This window comes from Carettochelys insculpta, chromosome 2, assembly GCF_033958435.1.
Source record: "Carettochelys insculpta isolate YL-2023 chromosome 2, ASM3395843v1, whole genome shotgun sequence".
NCBI lineage: Eukaryota > Metazoa > Chordata > Testudines > Carettochelyidae > Carettochelys > Carettochelys insculpta.
In genome coordinates this window covers 5,767,834-5,793,811 of record NC_134138.1, presented here as the reverse complement: position 1 = coordinate 5,793,811, position 25,978 = coordinate 5,767,834, and the positions used below count along the sequence as shown (strand labels likewise).

The 25,978-nt window shown below is 63.4% G+C and overlaps 1 protein-coding gene across 1 annotated transcript; it reads left to right on the top strand.

Moving 5' to 3' along the window:
* Positions 1-16,082: 16,082 nt before the first annotated feature.
* LOC142009581 (forkhead box protein H1-like) lies at positions 16,083-24,774 on the top strand. The gene is made up of 3 exons (XM_074987840.1): positions 16,083-16,292; positions 23,168-23,272; positions 23,758-24,774. The coding sequence occupies exons 1-3, from the start codon at positions 16,083-16,085 to the stop codon at positions 24,772-24,774; spliced, it is 1,332 nt and encodes a 443-aa protein (XP_074843941.1).
* The last annotated feature ends 1,204 nt before the right edge of the window (positions 24,775-25,978 follow it).

Genomic DNA, 25,978 nt, shown 5'->3' with positions numbered 1-25,978 from the left:
GGGTTCATCTAGTCCAGCCCCCTGCTTCAAGCAGGATCAACCCCCACTAAGTCATCCCAGCCAGGACCGCGTCAAGCCGGGACTTAAAAACCTCTAGGGATGGAGATTCCACCACCTCTTTAGGCAGCACATCCCAGTGCTTCCCCGCCCGCCTGGGGACGTAGTATCAGAGAGGGAGCTGCGTCAGTCTGTATCTGCAAAATCAACGAGAAGTTCTGTGGCACCTTATAGACTGACAGATATGTTGGAGCAGAAGCTTTCATGGGGAAGGACCCACTTCATCAAATGCATCTGATGAAAAACGGGTCTTTGCCCACAAAAGCTTATGCTCCAAAATGTCTATCAGTCTACAAGGCGCCACAGGACTTCTCGTTTTTCCTAATATCTAACCTAGACCTCCCACATGATAACTTCAGACCATTGCTCCTTGTTCTGCCATCCATCACGACTGAGAACAGCCTCTCTCCATCCTCTTTAGAGCCCCCTTTCAGGAAGATGAAGCCTGCTATCAAATAGCCCCTCACGCTTCTCTTCCGCAAACTGGGTGAGTCCAAATCCTTCAGCCTCTCCTCACAGGTCATGTGCTCCAGCCCCCTAATCATTATCATTTCCCTGCACTGCAGTCTCTCCAATTTATCCACATCAGTTCTGTACTGAAGGGCCCAGAACTGGACGCAATACTCCAGATGTGGCCTCACCAGTGCTGAATAGAGGGGAACAACCACTTCCGTAAATCTGATCAAAATGCTCCTCCCAATGCACCCTAGTAGGCCGTTAGCCTTCTTGGCTACAAGGGCCCACTGTTGACTCATATCCATCCTTTCATCCACTGTAATCCCCAGCTCCTTTTCTGCTGCACTGCTACTTAGCCAGTTGGTCCCCAGCCTGTAACAATGCTCGGGATTCTTCTGTTCCAAGTGCAGGACTCTGCACTTTTCCTTGTTGAACTGCATCAGATTTCTTTTGGCCCAGTCCTCCAATTTATCAAGTATCAGAGAGGTAGCCAAGTTAGTCTGTATCTTCAAAAACAACAAGAAGTCCTGTGGCACCTTGTAGATTAACAGATATTTTGGAGCATCAGCTTTCGCGGGCAAAGACCTGCTTCGTCAGATGCAATTTATCCAGGTCACTCTGGACCCTACCCCTGCCCTCCAATGAGTCTACCTCTCCCCTTAGCTTCGTGTCATCCGCAAAGTCTCAGCGCGAGGAAAGGCAGAGATCTGGCACTGATGTTATGGCTGGTGGCACCCTCCTGCACACAGCTACTTCTGCTGCACCTCCCAGAGAAGGGTCAGTCCAAACCAACAGAGCAGGGGTCTTAGCTACAAAAGCTGATAAGGAAAATGGTTAGTCTCCCAGGTGCTCCAGGACTGCTTGTTCTTTGAAGAGCAGCTGCCGTTGGCTTCCCCCCCAGCACTCTCTGAAGAGCGTTTGCAAACCGACTCCCTGGCACTGAGCCTCTGGGCCACACGAGTGTGGCTTGGCGGCCCTGGGTCACCGGCATGACTTCTCAGGAGGCCGCGTGCCGGGAGCCTCAGGGCTGGGACTGGCAGAGCAGGAGGCCAGAACATGAACAGCTCCCTGCAGACTGGACGGCTGCAGCCAGGGCAGGGCTTTGGAGCCGAGACACACAGCGAAGGAGCTGGACGGTGCAGTAAAGGGTTAGTTCTCTTCTCCCACAGGCAGTTGCCAATTCGAGCCCTGCAGACAGAGCAATTGCCCCGTACAGACCCTGCCGCCCAACCAAGGCTTACGGCTGCTGCTTTCACCCTGGCCGCTCACAGAGGCTCAGCATGGATGGTGCCCCGGGGGCAGCGACGGAGGGCTCCGACAGCCAGTCCCGGGCTGTGTGGTGTCTGCAAACGGGGCCTGGTTCCTGCTGCCACTCTCTGCAAGGCTGCTGTAGGGGCAGCTTGCTGCAGCATCCCTGGCTAACGTTCCTCGGCCACGCCAGCTTCACTGCTGGGCCCTGCACCGCCTCTGCCCACCCTAACGCATCGCATAGTTACACTTTGTCTTCCGTCAGCTTCAGGCGGTCACCCCTTGTTCCCAGCGGAGAAGCTCCCCAGGCGCACACACCCAACGCACCCTCTCTCCCCTGTGCTACACCTGGCCAGGCAGGGCTGTTCGCTGCACAGTTTGCCAGAGCCCAGCACGGCTCCCTGGCAGCTGTGGCGGGCGAGGAATTCCTGCACGCGTGGGGAGAGCTAGAAGGGTGTCCCCCGCGTTGGAATGCGGCCAGATGACTGGGCCTGGCCCCTTCTTACTTCCCCACACTGACAGGAATTCCCACACTCAAAGCGCTGTGCCCATAACCGCTCAAAGACTGACCCTCCGATGGCGCCCCAGCTCCCACGGGGGCACCGGGGTCTGTAGGATTCCCTGGGGACAGCGTCTCCTGCTGAGCGGCTTAGGCCGGCTCCCGCAGAATGCCACCCCGAGCTCCGTGCTGCTCAGCACATCCCCTCTCCCCCCAGCTAAATGCACCGGGCCCTGAAGGCTCCCAGCAGCAGAGCACAGGCACTCAGCAGCCAGAGCATGGGGGCGTTCTGCTGACATCACAATGGGGAGACTCCACAGCCCCTGGAGACCGCCCCCCCCCCGTGCCCAGGATCCCAAGGCCCACAGGCCTCTGCCTTGTGACAGGCCCTGCCAGGGATCCCGGGCACAGCCCCCAGGCATGGCCCAGCCTGGCCCAGCATGGGGCACGTCCCCTCACGCCTGCGGGAAAGCAGAGCACCGCGGCCGAATAGACAGGTCGGGCCTTCTCCCACCCTGTACGGATGCAGCCGAGGACTGGGAGACTGACCCAGCCTATACAAACGAGGCGGCTGGGAGAGGCTGTCGGTGGGGGGACGGCCAGGGGGCCCCCTCTGAGATCTCAACCGCCTCCATCATCTCCGGTAAGGACAGGAGAGGACTTGACAGTGACCACAGGGGTTCTGCTGGCCCGGGGGGGGGCCCTCAGTTACAGCCCTGCCCACCCGCAGCTGGCTGCTTTCTGCCCACAGGCAGGGGCACCCGCAGATCACTCCTGCAGCTGCGGGTACTAGCCGCACAGGGCTCCACCAATGGGACCGAACACACAGGCCCGGACCACCCTTCCCTGCAGGCCCCTGCGTCTTCCCTTGCCAGCCTCGGCCTTGCTGCCGTGGGAGACCTCCTGGTGCAGGATCTTGTGCGCCCCCCTGCCCCCAGGCGCATCAGTTGTGGAGGTGGGTCCCTCTGGGCCCACTGCACCGCCTCCCCCTTGCCATGGGCTGTAGGAGGTCAGGGCAATGGCTGGAGCAGGAGCCGGGGACGTGGGACCCCCCCACCCGTGGGACCCTGGCCAGGCTGCAGGTGGTGGGGTCCTGGCCTCAGTTTCCCCTGCCAGGAGAAGGGTGAGAGGAAACCACCAGCCTAGATGGAGCCGGAGGCGACTGTCCATTCTGGGGTCCTTCCAGATCTCTCCAACGCCATCCGGGGCTGTGAGCTGACCTGGCCTGGTGCTGGGCAGCCAGGTGCGCCCCCTGCCCCAGCCTACGAGAAGGGGGTACTCCAGCACCCAGCCTGCACTGCAGGCAGCCACCCACCGAGCCCTCAAGAGACAGCCCAGCAGCGTGCAGGGCCAGGCACCTGGGCTCCCCTGCGGCGCTCGTCCCACAGCCTCTGCCGGCGCTTCTCTGCGGGCACAGGCATTGAGAGGGCCTCTGTGTTCGAGTGCAACGCTGCCAGGACGCTGGACACCTTCTTCTATGGGAAGCTGCAGGCGTGCAGGGAGGCCTCCCCCCTGCCCTGCCCCACCGGGGCCGAGTCCAGTTCCTACGAGAACGAGGAGCCGATGGCTGCCCGAGGGCCCAGGGCCCAGGAGGGCAACAGCAGAGAGGGAGCACTGGCGTCTCAGAGGGATGGAGCCCCCCAGGACTGGGGCAGGAGGCACAGACGGAGTCAGACCAGCCAGAGGAGCAGGAGGAGGGACTGCGGAGGCCTCCAGCCACTGCCTTGTTCTGGGGATGCCTCCGGCCCCTCCGCCTGCAGTCAGAGCTCGGGGCCGCTCCCGCCGGGGGCCAGGACAGCAGTGGGCCCAGGGTGCAGCACACCTTGCCTGGAAGCTCACGAGCTGCCCCACATACTGCCGCAGTGCCTGATGGCTCATCTCCAGAGCTGCGCGGCCTGCCGGCACTTTAACCAGAGCCAGCAGGCCTGGCCTGGGCCGGAGCCTGCCTATGATAACAGCTGGGCCCCCCCGGGGCAGGAGGGCACCGCCAGGCGGAGGGCGAGCTCAGCCGCGGCCTCGCCGAGCCAGCTCCACCAGAGGCTCTCCCAGGTCCAGAAGTGGCTGGAGCAATCCGCAGCAGAGGGGCCGCCCGTCTGCCTGGAGCCAGAGACCCACGGGCCCTGCAGACGGGATGCCCCAGGCTGGGTCTGCACCTGTGACGTCTCCGGGCCCTTGGCAGGTGGGACCTGGCGGAGGCCGGAGGGGGATGGGGACCCAGGACTGCTCCAGCAGCCTGCGGAGCCCAGCACAGCCAGCAGCAGCAGGCGGGGGGACCTGACAGCAGGAAGCCCCACACCCCTCCAGGTAAGGGGGGCGGGCTGGCTGCAGAGCGGGGGAAGGGGGAGATAGAAGCCCCTGCACAGTGCAGGAGCCGGCACGACGGCCTCTTAGCCCACGTCAGGAGGGCGTGAGGGGGAGAGCCACCAGCACGGCAGAATGAGGGGTGCAGAGCAGCCAGAGGCTCTCCCCGGGGACCAATCCGGCCCCAAACACAGCCGCCTCTCTGCACCAGCCTGGGCTGCCACTGGGGGACAATCAGGCAGAGGCGGAACGGGAGCCAGGCTCGCTGGCCCGGCAGGGGGGCGTGTGGTGCACCCTCCCCTGCCCAGCAGCCTCCCAAGAGCCCGGGGTGCAGAAGGCAGCCCTGGCAGCCCTTTATTGCCCCCCAGAGGGGCCTGCTCCCATCATGGGCTCTGTAGGGGACCCACCTGAGCGCCAGGGCTGGAAATGAGGCCCCGTGCACAGGACTGGGCCCCGTCGAAAGCTCCCTCGGGGCTCAGCCCAGAACAGGCGGCTGGGGCTGGGAGCGCCATTGCCGGGGGTGGGGGATGCGCCTTGGGGGAAGGAGCAGGCCACAGCCTTCGCCTCCATGCAAGCGTGGCCAGCCACTCTATGCAGCCCCCCTCCGAGGGAGCCGGCCTCCCAGACAGCCCCGGGTCTGTCCGCCAGGCTCTGATTGCCAGGTGCAGGGAAAGGGTCTGTGGTGAGCTGACGCAGTCCCAGCAAGCGCACACCCCCCCGGTGATCCCAGGCGCCAGGCAGATTGCCAGCCGGGGGCAGGCAGGCATTGCCCTCGATGGGACAGGGTCACAGACACGCACAGCAAAGGCCCAGCAGGCACAGCCCAGACAGGAGGGGTGCGGGATCCCAGGGCCAAGAGGCTACAGGGTCAGCCAGCTGTGCGGTGGGCTAGCTCAGTGGTTAGAGCATTGCCCTGCTACACCCAAGGTTGTGAGCCCAGTCCTTGGGGGGGGCCATTTAGAGGTCTGGGGCAATTTAAAAAAAAAAAAAAGTGGGGGGGGATGGTGCTTGGTCCTGCCAAGAGGGCAGGAGACTGGATGCAATGACCTCGCAAGGTCCCTTCCAGCTCCATGAGATGTGTATCTCCATATATTACTATAGGATCCAGATGGACAACACAGATGAGATAGACCAGTCTGTCGGGGTCCGGGGGGGTGCTGGGGGGGTGCTGTTGAGACGGCCCAAGACCTGTGCCAGTCTGGTGGGGAGGAAGGGGGGTGGATGAGCCGGCCCATGGCCTGTGCCGCTCTGGTGGGGAGGAAGGGGGGTGGATGAGCTGGCCCATGGCCTGTGCCGCTCTGGTGGGGAGGAAGGGGGGTGGATAAGCTGGCCCATGGCCTGTGCCGCTCTGGTGGGGAGGAAGGGGGGTGGATGAGCCGGCCCATGGCCTGTGCCGGTCTGGTGGGGAGGAAGGGGGGTGGATGAGCCGGCCCATGGCCTGTTGTGGTCCGAGCTCAGGGTTGAGGTGTGCCACAACTGGTTAGCTGGACCACTGCTCGGTTCCTGAATGGTGACGACCCTGTGGCTGGCAGCTGGTGCGATTCCCCTGGGGTTGGAGCTCAGCAACGCCCACCCACAGCCCTGCCTGACTTCCTCTCTCTGCCTCAGCCAGGGGCAAAGAGCCTTGGCCACCAGGAGCCAAACCCAGCGACCGTCCCACCGGGCCCCTGCTCCTGCCTCTTCTGTGAGCCCCAGAGCCGCAGCCCGGGCCCTGAGCCAGGCTGCCAGAGAAGGGGCCATGCCAGCACGTCCCGGCCCAGCATCCACTCCACCACGCAGGCTGCAGCTGCCAGAGTACCGGCCGCGAGCCGCGTCCAGAAGGTGGTGGAGGCCTTTGAGAGACGGTCCCGCCGCGAGGCCAGGAGAGCAGCCCAGGAGCCCCTGTTCCAGGTGGCCCGGCAGAGGGAGCTGGCCGGAGGAGCTGGGGCTGCAAAGGAGCCCAGAGGGGCCCAGGCAGTTCCATGGCCTCTGAGCAGTTCCCGGCCACGCCGCTCGCATTCCAGGGGGCGCTTGGGAGAGGCGCCCCAGCCGGAGGCCGTGAGCCCGGGGCGGCCCCAGGGCGCTGGGCAGAAGGGAGGCCCCACAAGGAAGAAGAGACCAAGCTGTGTGGAGAAACTCAACGGCCACCGCTCGCCCCTCACGACCTTCCTGCAGCCCCCGGGGGAGAGCGGACGGGGAGCACCTACGGCTGGGGCTGAGCCAGGTGGTAGGCACCGCAGACGGAGCAGGCCCCACGTGCCCTCTGCCTGAGCAACCAGGAAGGAGACGGGGGAGCCCTGGAACGTGGGGACACACCAGCCTGGGGTGCAAGGAGGAGCTCGGACCTACTGGAGCCAGGAGAGACCCACAGCCGGTGTCAGAGTCCCCCAGAGCGGGCGGGGGCTGGGGAGAGCTCCAGCGTCCAGTGAGGTGTCTGCAGGCGAGGAGCTGGCAGGGGCACCGGGGCCACCGGCTGCCCTGGGAATGCCAGGCTATGCCAGCCAGGGCCGTGAGCCTGCAGCAGTCGGCTGGCCGGCTTTGGGGGAGGCCCTGGGGCTGTGTGCTATGTGACGCCCCCCCACCGGCGTGGCAGCACCCGTCAGCCCAGCCTGACTCACCTGCTGGGGTGCCAGGCAGTGCCGTGGGCAAGGACAGCCTGGGACTGGGGGGCTGCCAGGCCAGAGGAGAGAGGAACCGATACATCATTGCACCACTAGAGGTCACCGTGCGTCTCCTTGGCGGGGGAGGTAGGGGGAGGGAGCCAGGCCCTGGGCTGTGACCCCCAACCGCAGAGCATGGGGCAGCCGGGGCAAGGGTCCCGCAGCCACACAGGTGCAGTCCAGCAACACCCGGCCAGCCCTGCACACAGGCACAGCCCAGCCTCCGCACAGCCGGCCAGACGCACAGCTCACCCAGCTACAGCAAGGAGCGGGGCACAGACGCACAGATGGACAGACAGATGCCCAGCTGTCCCACCTTAGAGCAAGGAGAGGGGAAGAGACAGACAGAGACACAGACGGACAGACAGCTCACCCACCCACAGCAAGGCGATGGGCACAGACAGATGGACAGATGTATATCTCACACCTCGTGATGAAAATTCTCGTTGCTGCCCCCCAGACGACAGACGGGGCGTGAGACGCTGCAGCCGTCGCGCTGACCGGAGGGCGTGGGGCGGAGGCCTGGCTGGGCTCTTGTTCCGGGGGCCCTTCGGGGTGGCACTTTTCAGCTTCCCTGGCCCTTCTTTTCATTAGTAAAGTGAAGTTCTAGGTCTCACCCGTTCCCCTGACTCCGGGAGCTGGAGCTTTTAAGGCGTTGCCAGCTGTAAGAATTGGCAACAACCTTTGCCCTGACTCACTGCCACACCCCACCACACACACGCACACTCACACACACACACGCGCACCCCCCCCCAGGGTTGCACTCCGCCTGCCCCCAGCTCCAGCCTCCACCACCCCTCCCCCGTTGCTCTGTCCTGGTCTTCTATGACCTCCCCCACGTCTCCCCACTGCTTCAGCAGGGCCCAGACTCGCAGCAGCAGCCAGGGCTGTGGGCCACGATCCAGGGAGGTGGCGGGAAACAGCAGAGCCTGAGGAGTGGGAGGGACACCAGCCAGAGCTGCTGGCTGGGATGAAGGGGCACAGAAGAGCTGGCGGGGGGGGGCGCTGGCAGAGATGTGGGGCAGGAGTGAGGGATGCTGGCAGAGCTGGGGGGCTCGGAGAGGTCGTCGGGCAGGCGTGAGGGGCGCTGGGAGAGCCGGGGGGCTGGGCTGGGAGACGCCATGGGGCAGGAGTGAGGGATGCTAGTACAGCTGGGGGGCTGGGCTGGGCCAGCAGGGCCGTGGGGCAGAAGTGAGGGGCGCTGGCAGAGCTGGGGGCTGGGCTGGGCTGGAGGGGCGCTGGCAGAGCTGGGGGGCTGGGCTGGGAGAGGCTGTGGGGCAGGAGTGAGGGGCGCTGGTACAGCCAGGGGGCTGGGCTGGGAGAGGTAGTGGGGCAGGCGTGAGGGGCGCTGGCAGAGCCGGGGGCTGGGCTGGGCTGGAAGGGCACTGGCAGAGCCGGGGGGCTGGGCTGGGAGAGGCTGTGGGGCAGGAGTGAGGGATGCTGGCAGAGCTGGGGGGCCGGGAGAGGTCGTGGGGCAGGCATGAGGGGCGCTGGCAGAGCTGGGGGTTGGCTGGGCCGGCAGGGGGTGGCAGGCTGGGCCGGAGGGGCTCTGGCAGAGTGGCGCTCTGTGCTCGGTCCCCACTGCGGCCAGGGGGCCGGCAGGGAGTGGGGCTGAGGAAACTGGCCCTGCCTCCACAGCCCCCAGGCCCAGGCCAGCGGTGCCCAGCCAAGCGGCCACATCAGCAGCCCTCCACCCCCTCCAGCTGGGATCTCGCACAACAATGGGCCGTGGGGCCCCGCCAAGCTGCATCTGCAGCCAACAAAGGGGACCGGGCCAGGCATGGCGGCAGACACCTCTGGGGGGGAGCAGCCCTGGCTGGGAGGTGCCAAATGCCCCAGCCCTGCTCTGGGGGAGGGGGGAGCTGCCGCTCGCCCCCGAGTGGAGGGAAGGTGCAGGGGGCTCTATGCGGGGTGGATGGGGCACGTGCCCACGCCGGGGGAGCTGAGCAGGGCAGGGGACGGTCCAGGGTGCCCGAGGGCCGGGCTGGGCTGGGCACCAGGCAGCCAGGCTGGGCAGAGGGCAGCGCCCCAGGGCAGACACAGGAAGGCAGGTGAGGAGCCCGGCTGGATCAGAGCCGCTGGGCAGTGAGTCCCTGCAACACCCCGGCCAGGGGGACCAGCGCTGCTCCCAGCCACAGCCCCGCAGGGGCAAACCAGCCTCCTCAGAGCTGCCCTCGGCCCCCACTGAGCTTCCAGCCTCGCGGGAGAGTGGGGGACCCGCCAGAGCCCTCGGGCAAACAGAGAAGGGCTGGGGGCAAAGCCTGGCGTGACCCCATTGGAGTGTGAGCCCCTGCTCCCCGAGTTCCTGCCCCACACCCCACAGGAACCACTGAGGCCAGCTGGTTCGGGGGGGCATAATGTGAAAAGGGCGTGTGTCCGAACCTGGCCAGCCCTGGTCAGCGCCCCCTCCCTGCCACCCTCTGCCACCCACTGCCCACCCCACCAGCTCCCCACCCTGCTCTGAGACCCAGGCCTGCCCCCCACAACTACCTCCACTCAGGTCAGCACCTCCCTCAGCTGCCCCCCAGCACATCCTGCCCCACAAGGTCCCCCGGGTGGGGGAACAATAATACCGCCAGCCATGCTGCCAGCTGCAGGGGTCAGCGCCTGCACTGGGGCAAACTTAGTACAGGCCGGCTACAGGGTGGAAGTGACACATACCAGCCGGCCCTATGGAGCTGCAGATAGAACCCAGGAGTCCTGAGTACCCAGCCACGGTGTTGACCATAAGCCCCTGTGCCCACGAGGTTCCAGCCAGCGGGTGCTGATCACCACGGCATGGCCCTGCCACTGGCACACCCAGGAGGGCCCTGGTGCTACGCCATGCACTCAGCTGGATAAAAGACATCTGGGGCCCTGAGACAAACAGCCATGGGAGCAGCCAGGACCTGGCGGGCTGCTGGCAGCGGGGGCAGAGTCGGCGTGAACCCCCCCAGGCTGCCCACAACATGATGAGTGCCCCTTTTCCTGGCACGGGCCAGGCCTGGGGTGCCCAGCTGGTAAGAGCCAGCGGCAGTGTCTGCACTCACTGGGGCCCTGCACACGTGGACCTCAGGCTCAGCACATCCCAACAGCAAAGTACTGGGGACAGCAGGCAATGACTCCCCGCCCCCTCCGGCACCACAGCGCCCCCTGCTGAGCCCCCGCCCCCTCCTGCACCACAGCGCCCCCTCCTGAGCCCCCGCCCCCTCCGGCACCACAGCGCCCCCTGCTGAGCCCCCGCCCACCCCTGCACCACAGCGCCCCCTCCTGAGCCCCCGCCCCCTCCGGCAACACAGCGCCCCCTCCTGAGCCCCCGCCCCCTCCTGCACCACAGCGCCCCCTCCTGAGCCCCCGCCCCCTCCGGCACCACAGCGCCCCCTCCTGAGCCCCCGCCCACCCCTGCACCACAGCGCCCCCTCCTGAGCCCCCGCCCCCTCCTGCACCACAGCGCCCCCTCCTGAGCCCCCGCCCCCTCCTGCACCTAGCGCTCCCTCCTGAGCCCCCGCCCCCTCCGGCACCACAGCGCCCCCTCCTGAGCCCCCGCCCCCTCCGGCACCACAGCGCCCCCTCCTGAGCCCCCGCCCACCCCTGCACCACAGCGCCCCCTGCTGAGCCCCCGCCCCCTCCGGCACCACAGCGCCCCCTCCTGAGCCCCCGCCCACCCCTGCACCACAGCGCCCCCTCCTGAGCCCCCGCCCCCTCCTGCACCACAGCGCCCCCTCCTGAGCCCCCGCCCCCTCCTGCACCACAGCGCCCCCTGCTGAGCCCCCGCCCACCCCTGCACCACAGCGCCCCCTCCTGAGCCCCCGCCCCCTCCGGCACCACAGCGCCCCCTGCTGAGCCATCGCCCACCCCTGCACCACAGCGCCCCCTCCTGAGCCCCCGCCCCCTCCGGCACCACAGCGCCCCCTCCTGAGCCCCCGCCCCCTCCGGCACCACAGCGCCCCCTGCTGAGCCATCGCCCCCTCCGGCACCACAGCGCCCCCTGCTGAGCCCCCGCCCCCTCCTGCACCACAGCGCCCCCTCCTGAGCCCCCGCCCCCTCCGGCACCACAGCGCCCCCTGCTGAGCCCCCGCCCACCCCTGCACCACAGCGCCCCCTCCTGAGCCCCCGCCCCCTCCTGCACCACAGCGCCCCCTGCTGAGCCCCCGCCCCCTCCTGCACCACAGCGCCCCCTGCTGAGCCCCCGCCCACCCCTGCACCTAGCGCCCCCTCCTGAGCCCCCGCCCCCTCCTGCACCACAGCGCCCCCTGCTGAGCCCCCGCCCACCCCTGCACCTAGTGCCCCCTGCTGAGCCCCCGCCCACCCCTGCACCACAGCGCCCCCTGCTGAGCCCCCGCCCCCTCCGGCACCACAGCGCCCCCTCCTGAGCCCCCGCCCCCTCCTTCACCACAGCGCCCCCTCCTGAGCCCCCGCCCCCTCCGGCAACACAGCGCCCCCTCCTGAGCCCCCGCCCCCTCCTTCACCACAGCGCCCCCTCCTGAGCCCCCGCCCCCTCCTGCACCACAGCGCCCCCTGCTGAGCCCCCGCCCCCTCCGGCACCACAGCGCCCCCTCCTGAGCCCCCGCCCACCCCTGCACCACAGCGCCCCCTCCTGAGCCCCCGCCCCCTCCGGCACCACAGCGCCCCCTCCTGAGCCCCCGCCCCCTCCGGCACCACAGCGCCCCCTCCTGAGCCCCCGCCCACCCCTGCACCACAGCACCCCCTGCTGAGCCCCCGCCCCCTCCTGCACCACAGCGCCCCCTGCTGAGCCCCCGCCCCCTCCGGCACCACAGCGCCCCCTCCTGAGCCCCCGCCCACCCCTGCACCACAGCACCCCCTGCTGAGCCCCCGCCCCCTCCTGCACCACAGCGCCCCCTCCTGAGCCCCCGCCCACCCCTGCACCACAGCACCCCCTGCTGAGCCCCCGCTCACTCCTGCACCACAGCGCCCCCTGCTGAGCCCCCGCCCACCCCTGCACCACAGCGCCCCCTGCTGAGCCCCCGCTCACTTCCTGCACCACAGCGCCCCCTGCTGAGCTCCCTCCCACTCCTGCCCCACAGCGCCCCCTGCTGAGCCCCCGCCCCCTCCTGCACCTAGCGCCCCTGCTGAGCCCCCGCCCCCTCCGGCACCACAGCGCCCCCTGCTGAGCCCCCACCCCCTCCTGCACCACAGCGCCCCCTCCTGAGCCCCCGCCCCCTCCTGCACCACAGCGCCCCCTGCTGAGCCCCCACCCCCTCCTGCACCACAGCGCCCCCTCCTGAGCCCCCGCCCCCTCCTGCACCACAGCGCCCCCTGCTGAGCCCCCGCCCCCTCCGGCAACACAGCGCCCCCTCCTGAGCCCCCGCCCACCCCTGCACCTAGTGCCCCCTGCTGAGCCCCCGCCCACTCCTGCACCACAGCGCCCCCTGCTGAGCCCCCGCCCACCCCTGCACCACAGCGCCCCCTCCTGAGCCCCCGCCCACCCCTGCACCAAGTGCCCCCTGCTGAGCCCCGCCCCCTCCTGCACCTAGTGCCCCCTGCTCAGCCCCCGCCCACCCCTGCACCTAGCGCCCCCTGCTAAGCCCCCGCCCACTCCTGCACCACAGCGCCCCCTCCTGAGCCCCTGCCCCCTCCTGCACCACAGCGCCCCCTGCTGAGCCCCCGCCCACCCCTGCACCACAGCGCCCCCTCCTGAGCCCCCGCCCACCCCTGCACCACAGCGCCCCCTGCTGAGCCCCCGCCCCCTCCTGCACCACAGCGCCCCCTGCTGAGCCCCGGCCACCCTGCACCTAGTGCCCCCTCCTGAGCCCCCGCCCACCCCTGCACCACAGCACCCCCTGCTGAGCCCCCGCTCACTCCTGCACCTAGCGCCCCCTGCTGAGCTCCCTCCCACTCCTGCCCCACAGCGCCCCCTGCTGAGCCCCACCCACTCCTGCTCCACAGCACCCCCTAGTGTTACTCTGGGGTCAGCACTGATTGCTGGGTGAAGCTCCGCCTCCCCCTTTCAGCACCATGCCCCAGCACCGTGCTAAATCTCGGGGGCCAGCACTGACTGTGCAGGTGCACGAGAAAATCCAGGTGTTCTCCCCACCAGGCACCACCCTGGCCTGGCTGTTCCCTGTCCCACGTGCTGAATGAGGACGGGGATGGCCCCATAACAAACCCTGGCCAGGCACACTGCGGTTGCCACTGGCATCAGTGGGGCAGCCTAGGGTTTTCCCGGCCCAGCTCATCTGCGGGAATGCTACAAACAGCCTCAGCCCCAAAGCAACCTGCCTTGAGCAGGCCCCCAAGCCAGGCCTGGCCCCACAACTCCTGAGTTCCCTCAGGCAGCAGGACAGGGCAGGAGCCACTTAGCCCAGCTCACAGGGTGACCCGTGGCAAGTGTGAGCATTCGAAGGGGAGACAGAGCCCCCAGTATGAGCACAACGTCCTCACACCTGGGCTGGCCTCTGCTTAGCCTGGTTACGCGGCCAGCCCCGGGGCCACCCAGGCTTTGCAACTCCAGCTTGTCCCTCAGAGCGGCCACCCGCCTGTGCCAGCCACCCTGACAAGGCAAAGCCTGAGAGGGGAACGCCAGGGTCCCTCCCAGCCACCGACTGGGGGCTCCCCCGAGGTCTCCCCGTCGGGCAGGAGAGGCCGCAGCATGTGCAGAAGGGAGAGAAGGCCCAGACCCAGGCCCAGCTGATAACCCGTCCTGAGCATCCACAGCCACTGCACCGCCTGGGCCCTGCATCTGCACATCCACCCCCGCCACTGGGCCCGAGCTGGGCGCCTTCCCTAGGGATTCCGAAAGGCAAAGGCTCCCCGGCGGGTTGGAGATGTGGGGCTGCCCCAGGCTGGGGTGTCAGCTTCCAGGGCAAGAGGGTCAGGCCCCAGCTCCCAGGCCATCTGCCTAGCCTGGCCCGTGCCCGCCTGGTCCAGGTGGGAGTGAGCCCATGCAGGGCCTAGAACAGACCTGATCCTGAGCCTCTCAGGATTAGAAGTCAGGTTAGAAGTCGTGTCTAACTAATCTATTAGAATTCTCTGAAGGGGTTAATAAACATGCGGACAAGGGGCACCCAGTGGACATAATATACCTAGATTTCCAGAAAGCCTTTGACACGGTCCCACACCAAAGGCTTTTATGTAAATTAGGTGGTCATGGGATAGGAGGAAAGGTCCTTTCATGGATCGGGAATTGGTTAAAAGACAGAAAACAAAGGGTGGGAATAAATGGTAAATTTTCACAATGGAGGAGGGTAACTAGTGGTGTTCCCCAGGGGTCAGTCCTGGGACCGATCCTGTTCAACTTGTTCATCAATGATCTAGAAAATGAGGTAAGCAGTGAGGTGGCAAAGTTTGCAGATGACACCAAGTTGTTCAGGACAGTCAAAAGCAAAAGGGATTGTGAAGAACTACAAAAAGATCTCAGCAAACTGAGTGATTGGGCAGCAAAATGGCAAATGAAATTTAATGTGGGTAAGTGTAAGGTAATGCATGTTGGAAAAAATAACCCAAATTACACGTACTACATGATGGGGTCAAATTTAGCTACGACAGATCAGGAAAGGGATCTTGGAGTTATAGTGGATAGTTCTCTGAAGACATCCACGCAGTGTGCAGCGGCAGTTAGTAAGGCAAATAGGATGTTAGGAATTATTAAAAAAGGGATCGATAATAAGACAAAAGATATCATACTTCCCCTATATAAAACTATGGTACGCCCACATCTTGAGTACTGCGTGCAGATGTGGTCTCCTCACCTCAAAAAAGATATATTGGCATTAGAAAAGGTTCAGAAAAGGGCGACTAAGATGATTAGGGGCTTGGAAAGGGTCCCATATGGGGAGAGGCTAGAGAGACTGGGACTTTTCAGTTTGGAAAAGAGGCGATTGAGGGGCGATATGATAGAGGTATATAAAATCATGAATGGTGTGGAGAAAGTGAATATAGAAAAATTATTTACCTTTTCCCATAATACAAGAACTAGGGGACACCAAATGAAATTGATGGGTAGTAGGTTCAAAACTAATCAAAGGAAATTTTTCTTCACACAGCGCACAGTCAACCTGTGGAACTCCTTGCCCGAGGAGGCTGTGAAGGCCAGGACTCTATTAGGGTTTAAAAAAGAGCTTGATAAATTTTTGCAGGTTAGGTCCATAAATGGCTATTAGCTAGGGATAAAGTATGGTGCCCTAGCCTTCAATACAGGGGCAGGAGATGGATGGCAGGAGATAAATCACTTGATCATTGTCTTCTGTTCTCCTTCTCTGGGGCACCTGGCATTGGCCACCGTCGGCAGATGGGATGCTGGGCTTGATGGACCTTTGGTCTGACCCAGTATGGCCGTTCTTATGTTCTTATGTTATGTTCTCTTGCTCAGGCGATATGCCGAGGGGCTTCAGGCTCTGGCCTGGTCAGGTGTGTCCTGCAGCTGTTCCTGCCTGGCTCTGCCAGAGCTCCCTGGTCCCTCAGGCACTTCAGCTGCCAAGAGGTGCTGGCTGGGGGTTAGTGGGGCCACCAGTCGGGTCCAAATGGGGGCTGTGGGCAGGGCCAGGCCTGGCAGAGCCCAGCAGGGCAGGACAAAGCCGGGGCAGGCCAGGCCAGGCCAGATAGGGCAGGGCAAAGCAGGACAGGGCAGGGCCAGGCCAGGCAGAGCAGGGCCAGGGCCAGGCAGGACCCAGCAGGGCAGGGCAGGGCAGGGCCAAGCCGGGCAAAGCAGGGCCAGGCCAAGCAGGACCCAGCAGGGCAGGGCAGGGCCGGGCCGGGCAGGGCAGGACTCTCCCTCCTGCCCCCAGCTGGGCTCTCACCTCCAGGCCCGGCTTAGCAGAGAGCTGCTAATTGTGCGCTGCCGGCCCTCCCCCGGCCGGGCTCCGGCCCCCTCGGCAGAGATGCGGAGCAGCAGGAGAAAGGCTGGAGGGAGCCGGGAGCCGCCGGCCGCCCCTTGAACCGGGGCCATGTCCCAGCCTGCGCAGGCGGCGGCGGCCTCGAGCCCCCCGAGCCCCGAGCGGGCCGGGGATGGGGCTGCGCCCGCGGAGCTGCAGGACTCGGGCCGCGGGGGGCGGAAGAAGAGGTACAACCGGCACCGCAAGCCGCCCTACACCTACCTGGCCATGATCGCCCTGGTCATCCAGGCCGCGCCCGGCCGCCGCCTCAAGCTGGCCCAGGTACGCGCCGGGGTTCTGCGGGTTCGAGTCCCAGCCCCGTCTGCCCTCCGCCGGCACCACGGACCGGGCGCTGGGCAAGTCCGAGGGGTAGGGGGCTGATCGCAGAGGGGCAGGGGGTTGATCTCCGCCCCCCGGGTTGTGGGGCAGGGGGTTGATCTCCGCCCCCCCGGCTGTGGGGCAGAGGGCTGATCTCCCCCTCCCCCCGGCTGTGGGGCAGAGGGTTGATCTCCACCCCCCGGCTGTGGGGCAGAGGGTTGATCTCCGCCCCCCCCCGGCTGTGGGGCAGAGGGTTGATCTCCGCCCCCCCCGGCTGTGGGGCAGAGGGGCAGGGGGTTGATCTCCCCCCCCGGCTGTGGGGCAGAAGGGCAGGGGGTTGATCTCCCCCCCCCGGCTGTGGGGCAGAGGGCTGATCATCCCGCCCCGGCTGTGGGTCACAGAGACAGGGGACTGATCTCTCCTCGGCTGTGGGGCAGGGAGCCGATCTCCCCCGCCGGCAATGGGGCCGGGGGCTGATTTCCCCCGGCCGCGGGGCAGCTCTAGGGGGCTGGGAGTTGGGCAGGGCAGCCGGGGCCGGGGGGTCAGTGCAGCCGGCTGGGGGGAGCCCGGGCCGCGCTCCTGCGGTGGGGCAGGCGGCAGCCCCCCGCCGAGCCGCATCCCGCCCCACGCCGGCGCTATCTCGTGTAAACAAGCCGCGGTCGGGGGTCGGCCGAGGAAAGCAGATTAGGAGCGGGGGAGGGGGGTCGGCAGAGGTCAGGTGACCGGGCGGGTTGGGGCTGGGGGCGTGGGGGCGGAGAGCTCCCCCCGGTTCCCAGGGCTCCCCCGGGCCCTTCGCACCGCCTCCAGCCAGGCCGGGCCGGGCCGGGCCGTGCCTCGGGGCTGGGGAAACTGAGGCACGGGCGAGTGGGGGCGAGCTCCCGCCTCCGGTGGGTCTGGTTCCAGGCGCCCCGCTCTAACCACTAGGCCGCCCTGTACGGACGGGTGCCCAGGGGCAGCCAACCACGGGACCCTTTCCCCGGCCTGTGGGGCTGGCCCGGGGGGGACGGGGGTGGTACAAGTCAGCCAATCAGATGCATGGGGAGACGCAGTGCCCCCGCTGCCCCATGGCGCTGGGGGGAGGGGCTTGAGATCCTGGGGGCACCAGTGGAGGGGGAGGGGGAGGGGGACTGGCTGCCAGTTGCCCTGGAGTGGCAGGATGGAGCCCGGGGCAGGCCGGCCAGCCCTGGCCCTAGGACGCTGGTCAGTCCAGTGGGAGCCCCAGCCCCCCCCCGGTGTCCCCTGATCTTCCCACCCGCCCGGGGGGGGTGTTGTGATGTATCCCAGTGACTGACAGGACCCGGCGGGGGGGGATGTGCTGGTTCCAGGCTGGGGGCAGGGCCAAGGGGTTCAGAACATGGGAGGGGGCTCCGGGTCAAGGCAGGTAGTTGGGGTTCGGGAAGGGTGAGAACTCGGGTGTGGCCAGGGATGAGGGGGGTGGGGTGCAGGAGGGGGGTGAAGGAGGGGGTGCAGAAGCAGTTAGGGGCTCTGGGGTGTGGCATGGGGGTGGGGGCTGTGGGGTGGAGGTTGGGGTACAGGAGGGGGTGGGAGTGGGGTGCAGAAGCAGTTATGGGCACTGGAGTGTGGGGTGGGGGTGCCCTGGGTGGCTCCAGGTCAGCGGGGCTAAAGCAAGCTGCCAGGTGCCTGCCTGTGGGTAACCTCTGCCTCGGAGCTAGACCTCCTGGGGCTGGCAGGGAGGGGACCCTTCCCCGCCTGTTGCAGCCCCCCGCTGGGGCCTGCAGGGGAGGTGCTTCTGCCCCCTGGCCCCAGCACTTGCAGGGCTTGGGCAGAGGCGTCCCTCCCTCAGCAGAGCTCAGCTCCACAGGTGCTGCAGGGACTCTGAGCTGGGGCCCTGCTGCGAATGGGGTGGCACTGCTCCCATTCACCTCTCCTACCCAGGCTACAGTCCCACCCCAGCAGGGGCCTGCTGGTGTCCTGGAAGGGCTCAAAGGGCCTTGTCAAAGATGCAGACGGCTGCAGTCTGCTCCAGTCCATGGACACCAGGGACCTGACAGTTTCCTGCCTGTCCGTCTTGCCTGTGCTGGAGTTGGGTGCTGTGTTATGTAACCAGCCTGCCTTGCACAGGTGTGCCAGACAACACGAGAAAAAACTGAATGAAAATGAACAGAGAGAAAGCCAGGCCAGTCTATAGACTATCAAAACAAACCAGCAGTCCAGCAGCACTTTAGAGACTAACAAAATAATTTATTGGGTGATGAGCTTGGGTGGGACAGACCCTCTTCTTCAGACCAGAGCCAGACCAGACCAGACTCAAAATTTAAGGCACAGAGAACCAAAAACAGTAATCAAGGTGGACAAATCAGAAAAAAAAATAATCAAGGTGAGCAAATCAGAGCGTAGAGGGGCAGAAGGGGGAGGGGAGTCAAGAATTAGATTAAGCCAAGTATGCAGACAAGCCCCTATAGTGCCGCAGAAAATTCCCATCCCGGTTCAAACCATGTGTTAATGTGTCGAATTTCTCATTTATATTCAAATTTGACACATTAACACGTGGTTTGAACCGGGATGGGAATTTTCTGAGTCACTGTAGGGGCTCGTCTGCATACTTGGCTTAATCTAATTCTTGACCTTCCCCCCGGCCCCCGCTTCTGCCCCTCTACTCTCTGATTTGCTCACCTTAATAATTTTTTTTCTGATTTGTCCACCTTGATTACTGTGTTTGGTTCTCTGTGCCTTAAATATTGAGTCTGTTCTGGTGTGGCGATGGTCTGAAGAAGTGGGTCTGTCCCACGAAAACTCACCTAATAAATTATTTTTTTAGTCTTTAAAGTGCTACTTTACTGCTTTTTGTTTTAAAAAACAATGTATAACCAATGAAAGAAAGGGAAAGTTGATAATAATGAGTATAAATTAGAAGTTGGGGATTGTAGAACATTGATAAGGGAAGCTAAGGAACACAAGGTGAAAAATCTAGGCCCAGCAGAATTAAAAACAATAAGGAGTTTTCTAAGTATATTAGGAACAAAATGAATCCTCACAATAGTGTTAGCCCATTACTAGATAGGATGGCTGCAGAAGGTCACCAACCAGGAATGAGGTAGGAAGATGTAGCCGAAAGAGAACCTACTGCTGAAGGTTATACAACGGAAGTTACAGCTATCGGGGCATATCTCTAGAATGAGCAAACAAATGAAAAGACCCTGGTATTTGGACGGTTCGAAGAGGAGAGGCAGACCCCACAGAGAATGGGGAGATGATATAGTAGATTGGTGCAGAACATAAGAACATAAGAATGGCCATACTGGGTCAGACGAAAGGTCCATCCAGCCCAGCATCCCATCTGCCGACGGTGGCCAATGCCAGAGCTAGTCTACAGAAACTAAACCACTCCGCACTGGACAGGGAAAGATGGAAGGAAATAGAGAGGCATCGGACACCAACGGGTGCTGAGTCCATGGTTGTTAATGATTGTGTGATGTCGTGGGGGATAAGTGTGTACGTGTGGGCCTCACAGAGGGTGGGGGGCTCCTGCTGAGGGTAACCTGGCGACCAAGTGACACCTCTGGGCTGCAGACAAAGGAGGAGGTGGAGCCTGAGGGGTTTGATTTGGAACTGGGAGTTGGAAGCAGTGAGTCTGGGCTGGGAGAGAGAGAGACAAAGGAGGGGACAAGGCCCCGGCTCTGGGGGTCCCTCAGGGCCTCCTCTCCCCAATATGCATTGGACTGGCTGTCTCTGCTGGCTGTACTGACTCTTCTATAAGATGCTGTGCCTTGTCAGCTAATAAACCCGCTGTTCTCCTGCTGAGTGAGAGTCACTCCTGCCTGTGGCCGGGGTGCAGAGCTTGGGGACCCCTGAACCCCCGCACAGATTGCTCGATGGAAATGTAGAGCTATTAATCGTAATGTTAGAAAAGGAGAAGAGTTCAGTAAATATTTCTGTTCTGTATTTGGAAAGTAAAACCCCAGATGATGGAGTCTCATCCATCTCATCTCATCCGTGCAAAAAAAGCAAACATGATTCTGGGATGTATTAACAGGTGTGTTGTGAACAAGACACAAGAAGTCATTCTTCTGCTCTACTCTGCACTGGTTAGGCCTCAGCTGGAGTATTGTGTCCAGTTCTGGGCACCGCAGTTCAAAAAAGATGTGGAGAAACTAGAGAGGGTCCAGAAAAGAGCGACAAGAATGATTAAAATTCTAGAGCATGTGACCTATGAAAAAAGGCTGAAAGAATTGGGCTTGTTGAGTTTGGAAAAGAGAAGATTGAGGGAGACACGATAGCGGTTTTCAGGTATCTAAAAGGGAGTCATAAGGAGGAAGGAGAAAACTTGTTCTTCTTGGCCTCTGAGGATAGAACAAGAGGCAATGGGCTCAAACTGCAGCAAGGGAGGTTTAGGTTGGACATTAGGAAAAAGTTCCTCACTGTCAGGGTGGTCAAACAGTGGAATAAATTGCCAAGGGAGGTTGTGGAATCTGAGTCGCTGGAGATATTTAAGAACAGGTTACATAGATGTCTATCAGGGATGGTTTAGACAGTACTTGGTCCTGCCATTGGGGCAGGGGGCTGGACTAAATGACCTCTCAAGGTCCCTTCCAGTCCTAGTGTTCTATGATTCTATGATTTATGATTCTATGATGATAACACGTCATCCGTTCCTCTAGTTCTTTCAGGAGGATGTTAAACAGCAGCTTCTAAAGTGAGAGATTTTAAAATCAGTTCATCTGGCTTGTGCACATCCAAGAGTTGTAAAAGATCTGGCTTCACCATTAATGTTGATTTTCTGTAAGTCTTGGTACAATGAGGGAAAATTCAGAAGACCGGAAGACACCCAGCCTGTGTCTACACGGGCACAAATCTTTGAAATAGCCATATTTCGAAGATTACTAATAATGAGGCACTGAATTGAATATTCAGCATCTCGTTAGCATTAGGACGCTTCTGGCCGCGGCACTTTGAAAGCGCATGGCTTGGCGTGGCTCCCCGGGGTCCTTTTCGAAAGGACCCTGCACCTTTCGGAAAGGTCCGCCGCTTTCCAAGTGCCGTGGCTGGAAGCATCCTAATGCTAATGAAGCGCTGAATATTCAATCAGCGCCTCATTAGTAATCTTCAAAAATGGCCATTAGCGTGGCTATTTTGAAGATTTGTGCCCATATAGACACACCCCTAATGTTGGGCACTATTCCTGACGGGTAAACAGCATGATTGGCGTAATTATGGGCCTTTCAGCTGACATGAATCCCAAGCAAGATAAAGAAGCGGCTGACGTGGGGCTCAGTAAAGACCGCAGGAAGGATGATGGAATTAATGCCAGTGACATGAGTTAAGGAAAGAGATCCTGTCAAAGTAAACTCCATCTTTTCTAATGAGATTACAAGTTTGGCTGGAAGAAAGTAATCGCACAGCTCTCCAGTACGTAGAGATCTGGCAGTTGGATTTGGACATTTCTTTGAAGGCTGGGCAGGGGGAAAGCCAACCCGGAGCCCATTAAATTGATGACAAGCTGGGAAGCAGTGAGAGCTGCGAAAGGCAATGAGGAATTGGCATTGCGCTGACCTGTTTCCAGCAGGGCCATGCAGGGTGTGGCTCTTGGCCCTGTGCTCGGTCACATTTTTTATCACTGACCTGGAAGAAAACCCAACATCACCATCGACCAAGTTTGAGATGACCCAAAAATTGGGGGAGTGGTAAGAGTGAACGGGCAGGTCACTGCTACGAAATGATCTAGACAGATCAGTAAGTCGGGTACAAGCAAACAATCTGCCCTTTTGTACCGCTGAACATTGACGTCTACACCCAGGAACCAAGAGTGTCAGCCATGCTTGGGGGATGGAGGGCTCTGGAAAGCAGATGCTCTGGAGAATGGTGTGGGGACAGTGTTCCCTCTAAGCTGAGCACGTGGGCGGCCTCCCAAGAGAGATTCAGATCCCGCTCCAGCTCATTAGCAGAACGACAGTGCTCACCACCAGCAGCGTGAGTTTCTGCTGAGGGTGCCCATCCGCACATGCCTTGGTGCACAAAATAAAATGCATTCCACCCATGGGTGGAAAAAGTAGAGGGACCAGTGTTTGGGGGTTGTGGATAATTAGCTAAATCTGAGCTCTTGATGCAACAGTGTGGCTGGAAGCACTAATGCGATCCTCGGACACGCAACAGGGAAACCGTGAGTGGAAGCAAGAAGGTTATTTCCCTCTCTGAGGGGCGCTGGCATAAGGGCAGCTGGGCTCCTGGGTCCAGGTGATCATAATGGCAGAAGGCCCGGGAGGAGTCAGAGAGGAGCTCTGAGAAAGACCTGCAGGGTGAGAAAACCAGCCTGGGAGGGATCCGTCCCTTTATGTCGCTTCCCAAAGAGCCGATGAAAGGGAAAGTTGGTTCCCGCAGCTGCCCAGGGAGCAGGTATGCAGCCAGGAGCTCTGCAGTCTGGCAGGGGGAGGTCTCACAAGCCACTGCTGGACACCCCAGAGGGGAAGTGAGGTGTAAGGTCTTAGCAGGGAGGGGGACTAGCCCAGGAACGCAGCACCAGGCATGACGGGGTCTCCAGCAGGGGCCGTTTGAAAGCCGGCTGGGCTGCGTCTAACAGCTTTGCCCTGGGGATGACAGGGGGGCGGCTCGCCGGCCGGGGTGGCTCAGGCTGGCCGGTCGCGATGGGCCCTGCTGGTGGGTTGTGCGCAAGGTGGGCAGAGGCGTGTGCCCCGGTTTGTGCCACCGCAGTCAGAGGTGCTCGCCTGGCTCCCCCTTCGCAGCCCGTGTCCCACCAGCTACAGGGCCTGGCAAGGTGGCATCAACGCCAGCGGTCGGGCTAGGGCAGCCTGGGGCATTGAATGGAGCAAACCCTCAGGGCCCGGCCAGGGGCTCTCACCGCCCTTTTCTTCTCCCACTTGCAGATCATTGAGGAGATCGGCTCCCTCTTCCCCTTCTTCTCGGAGGGCTACCAGGGCTGGAAGGACTCCATCCGCCACAACCTCTCCTCCAACAGCTGCTTCTCCAAGGTGCGCCCGTGGGGTGGGGGGGTCTGGCTGGGGGTGGGGGGAGATGACAGCTTCGGGGGGGCGGGGGGCTCTGGAGAGATGATGTGCTGGGGACTGGGTCCAGCTGATCGGCACAGCGCCCCCAGCTGGCACCGTGTGTTCCCACTGGCGGTGCGCAGCCGCACAGGCCTCGGCGCGTATCACAAAATGTAATCCCTCCCGTGCCTGGAAAAATGAACGAGTGGGAGCCCCGTGGGTCCCAGAGTAGGGGGAGGGCAAGGGGGGTCTAGGGGAGGAAGGAGTCAGCTTGGGGGGGTGTGATCGACCATCAGGCTGCAGGGAGAGCCCAGGGCTAAGGTTTGGCATGGGGGTGCTGGGCTCTGAGGGTGAATTGACCAGGCTGGACACACAGGGAGGCTGGGGGTCGGGTTTGGGGCATCCCCATGCTCAGGGGGCTCCATCTGGGGCAGGGTAGCCCCCGGCTGAACCTCTCGCCCTCCCGGCAGCTGCTGAAAGACCCTGAGAAGCCCAAGGCGAAGGGCAACTTCTGGACGGTGGACGTGAGCCGCATCCCCCGCGAGGCGCTGAAGCTGCAGAACACGGCCCTCTCCCGCCAGGCGGCTGCCTCCTTCGCCAGTGACCTGGCCCCCTTCGTCCTGCATGGCTGGCCCTATGGCTGCCAGGGGGCACCGCGCCAGCTGCCGGGCGCCAGCTCTGACCAGGAGGAGAGCGGCCCCACACCCTGCGAGGGGGCCCAGCCAGGCAGCTCCTTCACCATCCACTCACTCCTGAGCGACTTCCAGGAGGTGGGGCTGTCTGGGAAGCCCAGGGAGGCCGCGCAGCCCATTCCCAGCCAGCTGGCCGGGGAGTCGCTTCCCATCAGCATCAACCTGTGGGGGCCGGTCCCCATCGTCCGCGTCTCCTCCGGGCCCCCCGTGCTGCCCTGGCGGCCCCCCTGCGCTCTGGCTGCACCGCGGCCCTTCTCCTCCTCCTCCAGCAGCCTCTCCACCCTTGGCTCCGTCTCCTCCGACGAGCGGGACCCCAGCGGCCCGCGGGCAGAGCAGGCGCGAGGCCCCCGCGCCCCAGCCAAGCGCGCCCGGCTGCTGCCCCCCCGTGAGTATGGCGGGTCCAGCTCGGACTCCGAGGGCTGCCCCCTGTCCCCCTCGCCCACGCTGCTTCCCCGGCCATGCTGGGAGCAGCTCCCCACTTCCTACACCAAGTGCGTGGCCCCCAATGTTGTGGCCCCCCCCAGCGGCCCCCCCTTCTTTGCCCTCCCCGCCGTTCCGGGCCTGCCCTACTCCAGCTACTGGGACCTGAGGCCGGGCCCCTCGGGGGTCCCCCGGCAGCAGGGCCCACAGCTCCCCAGCCTCTCCCTGGACCTGGACCACACGGTGCCAGGCATGCCACCCAATAAGAGTGTGTATGACGTGTGGGTGAGCCACCCCGGAGACGTGCACCCGGTGCTGTACGGCCCGGGCCCTGTGCCTGGCAGCCTGGCGCTGACCCGCTACGACAGCCTGTGACGGGCCGGGGCTGCCCATCTCTTTGGGCACCTGCATGCACAGCCCAGCCCTGGGGCGCTCCTCGAAGCCAGGCCTATGGGGACCCGCAGAGTTGTGTCGGTGGGGACTACAGAGCCCAGCCTGCCATGTGGCAAGCTGACGGACTATCCCTGGCGCCCTGCGGGAGGAAAACGCATGTGCCACTGGCTGCCTCTCCTGCCTTTACTTACCTACCTGGCCTGCTGCCACTGGGCCTCTGCAGCTCGGACAGGAGTCTCTGCCCCCCTTTTCCCCTGGCAGGACGGGCTGCTGAGGTATCCGGCTGACAGCTGCTCCTGGGGTGAACACACAGGGCCACGCTGCTCCTGGGACCAGCCTGAGAACAGCTCCGGCAGGGCCCTGTGTCCCCCGCCAGGCCCTGTCTGCAAGCAGGTGCCCTCCCCCAGGCTCCTGCAGTTGAGGGGCTCCTGGAGTGTGAAGGTTTGTGTCTCTCCCACGGATTTTCTCGTGTTTTAATCAAATGCCATGTGGTGCCACGGCCAACGCCACAGAAATCTGCACCCCCCAGGGCTCCGGATACCAGCCGGACTTGGAACCGCTTTGAAGGGGCACCGAGCTGGTTAGACAGGGCTGGTCTCCCCTCCTTTCACCCTCTACCAGCTGCTGCCGGGCTGCCCCTTGTCTCTGCATTCACACCCGGGCCGAGGAGCCACACACGGCAAATACAAAGCCTGAACCGCAGCAGGAGTGTGCTGAGCTGCCTTGGATGCCTCTGCTGGGCCCGTCGGAGCCTGGTTCCTCCACCCGCCGGCTGCCCAGGAAGCCCCACACAAGGGCTCCGGACTGGCACAGCCACACACTCCTGGGCCCATCACCTGCTGCAGTGCGAGAGGACCGGGGGGCGCCTGGACCCCAAACCCCTCATCCCCAGGCCAAATAAGAGGTCAGTCTGCGCATGGCCGTAACAGCTTCGAGGGTGACTGGGAGCCCCCTCGCTGCAAGGAGGGGCGAACCTGTTTGCCTCAGTGGATAGGTGGGAAACTGAGGCACGAAGCGGCTAAGCCACTGGTAGAACAGTGACCCAAGCAGGTCCCCAAAGCCCCGGGCAGGGCCCTAACCACCGGGCCGTCCAGCTGCTGAACCCCTGGAGGGGAAACCCCATGGGGAATGGCTTGCCACAGAGTGTTGCTGAATACGCTGCAGTGCTCAAAGGCAGCCTGGGTGG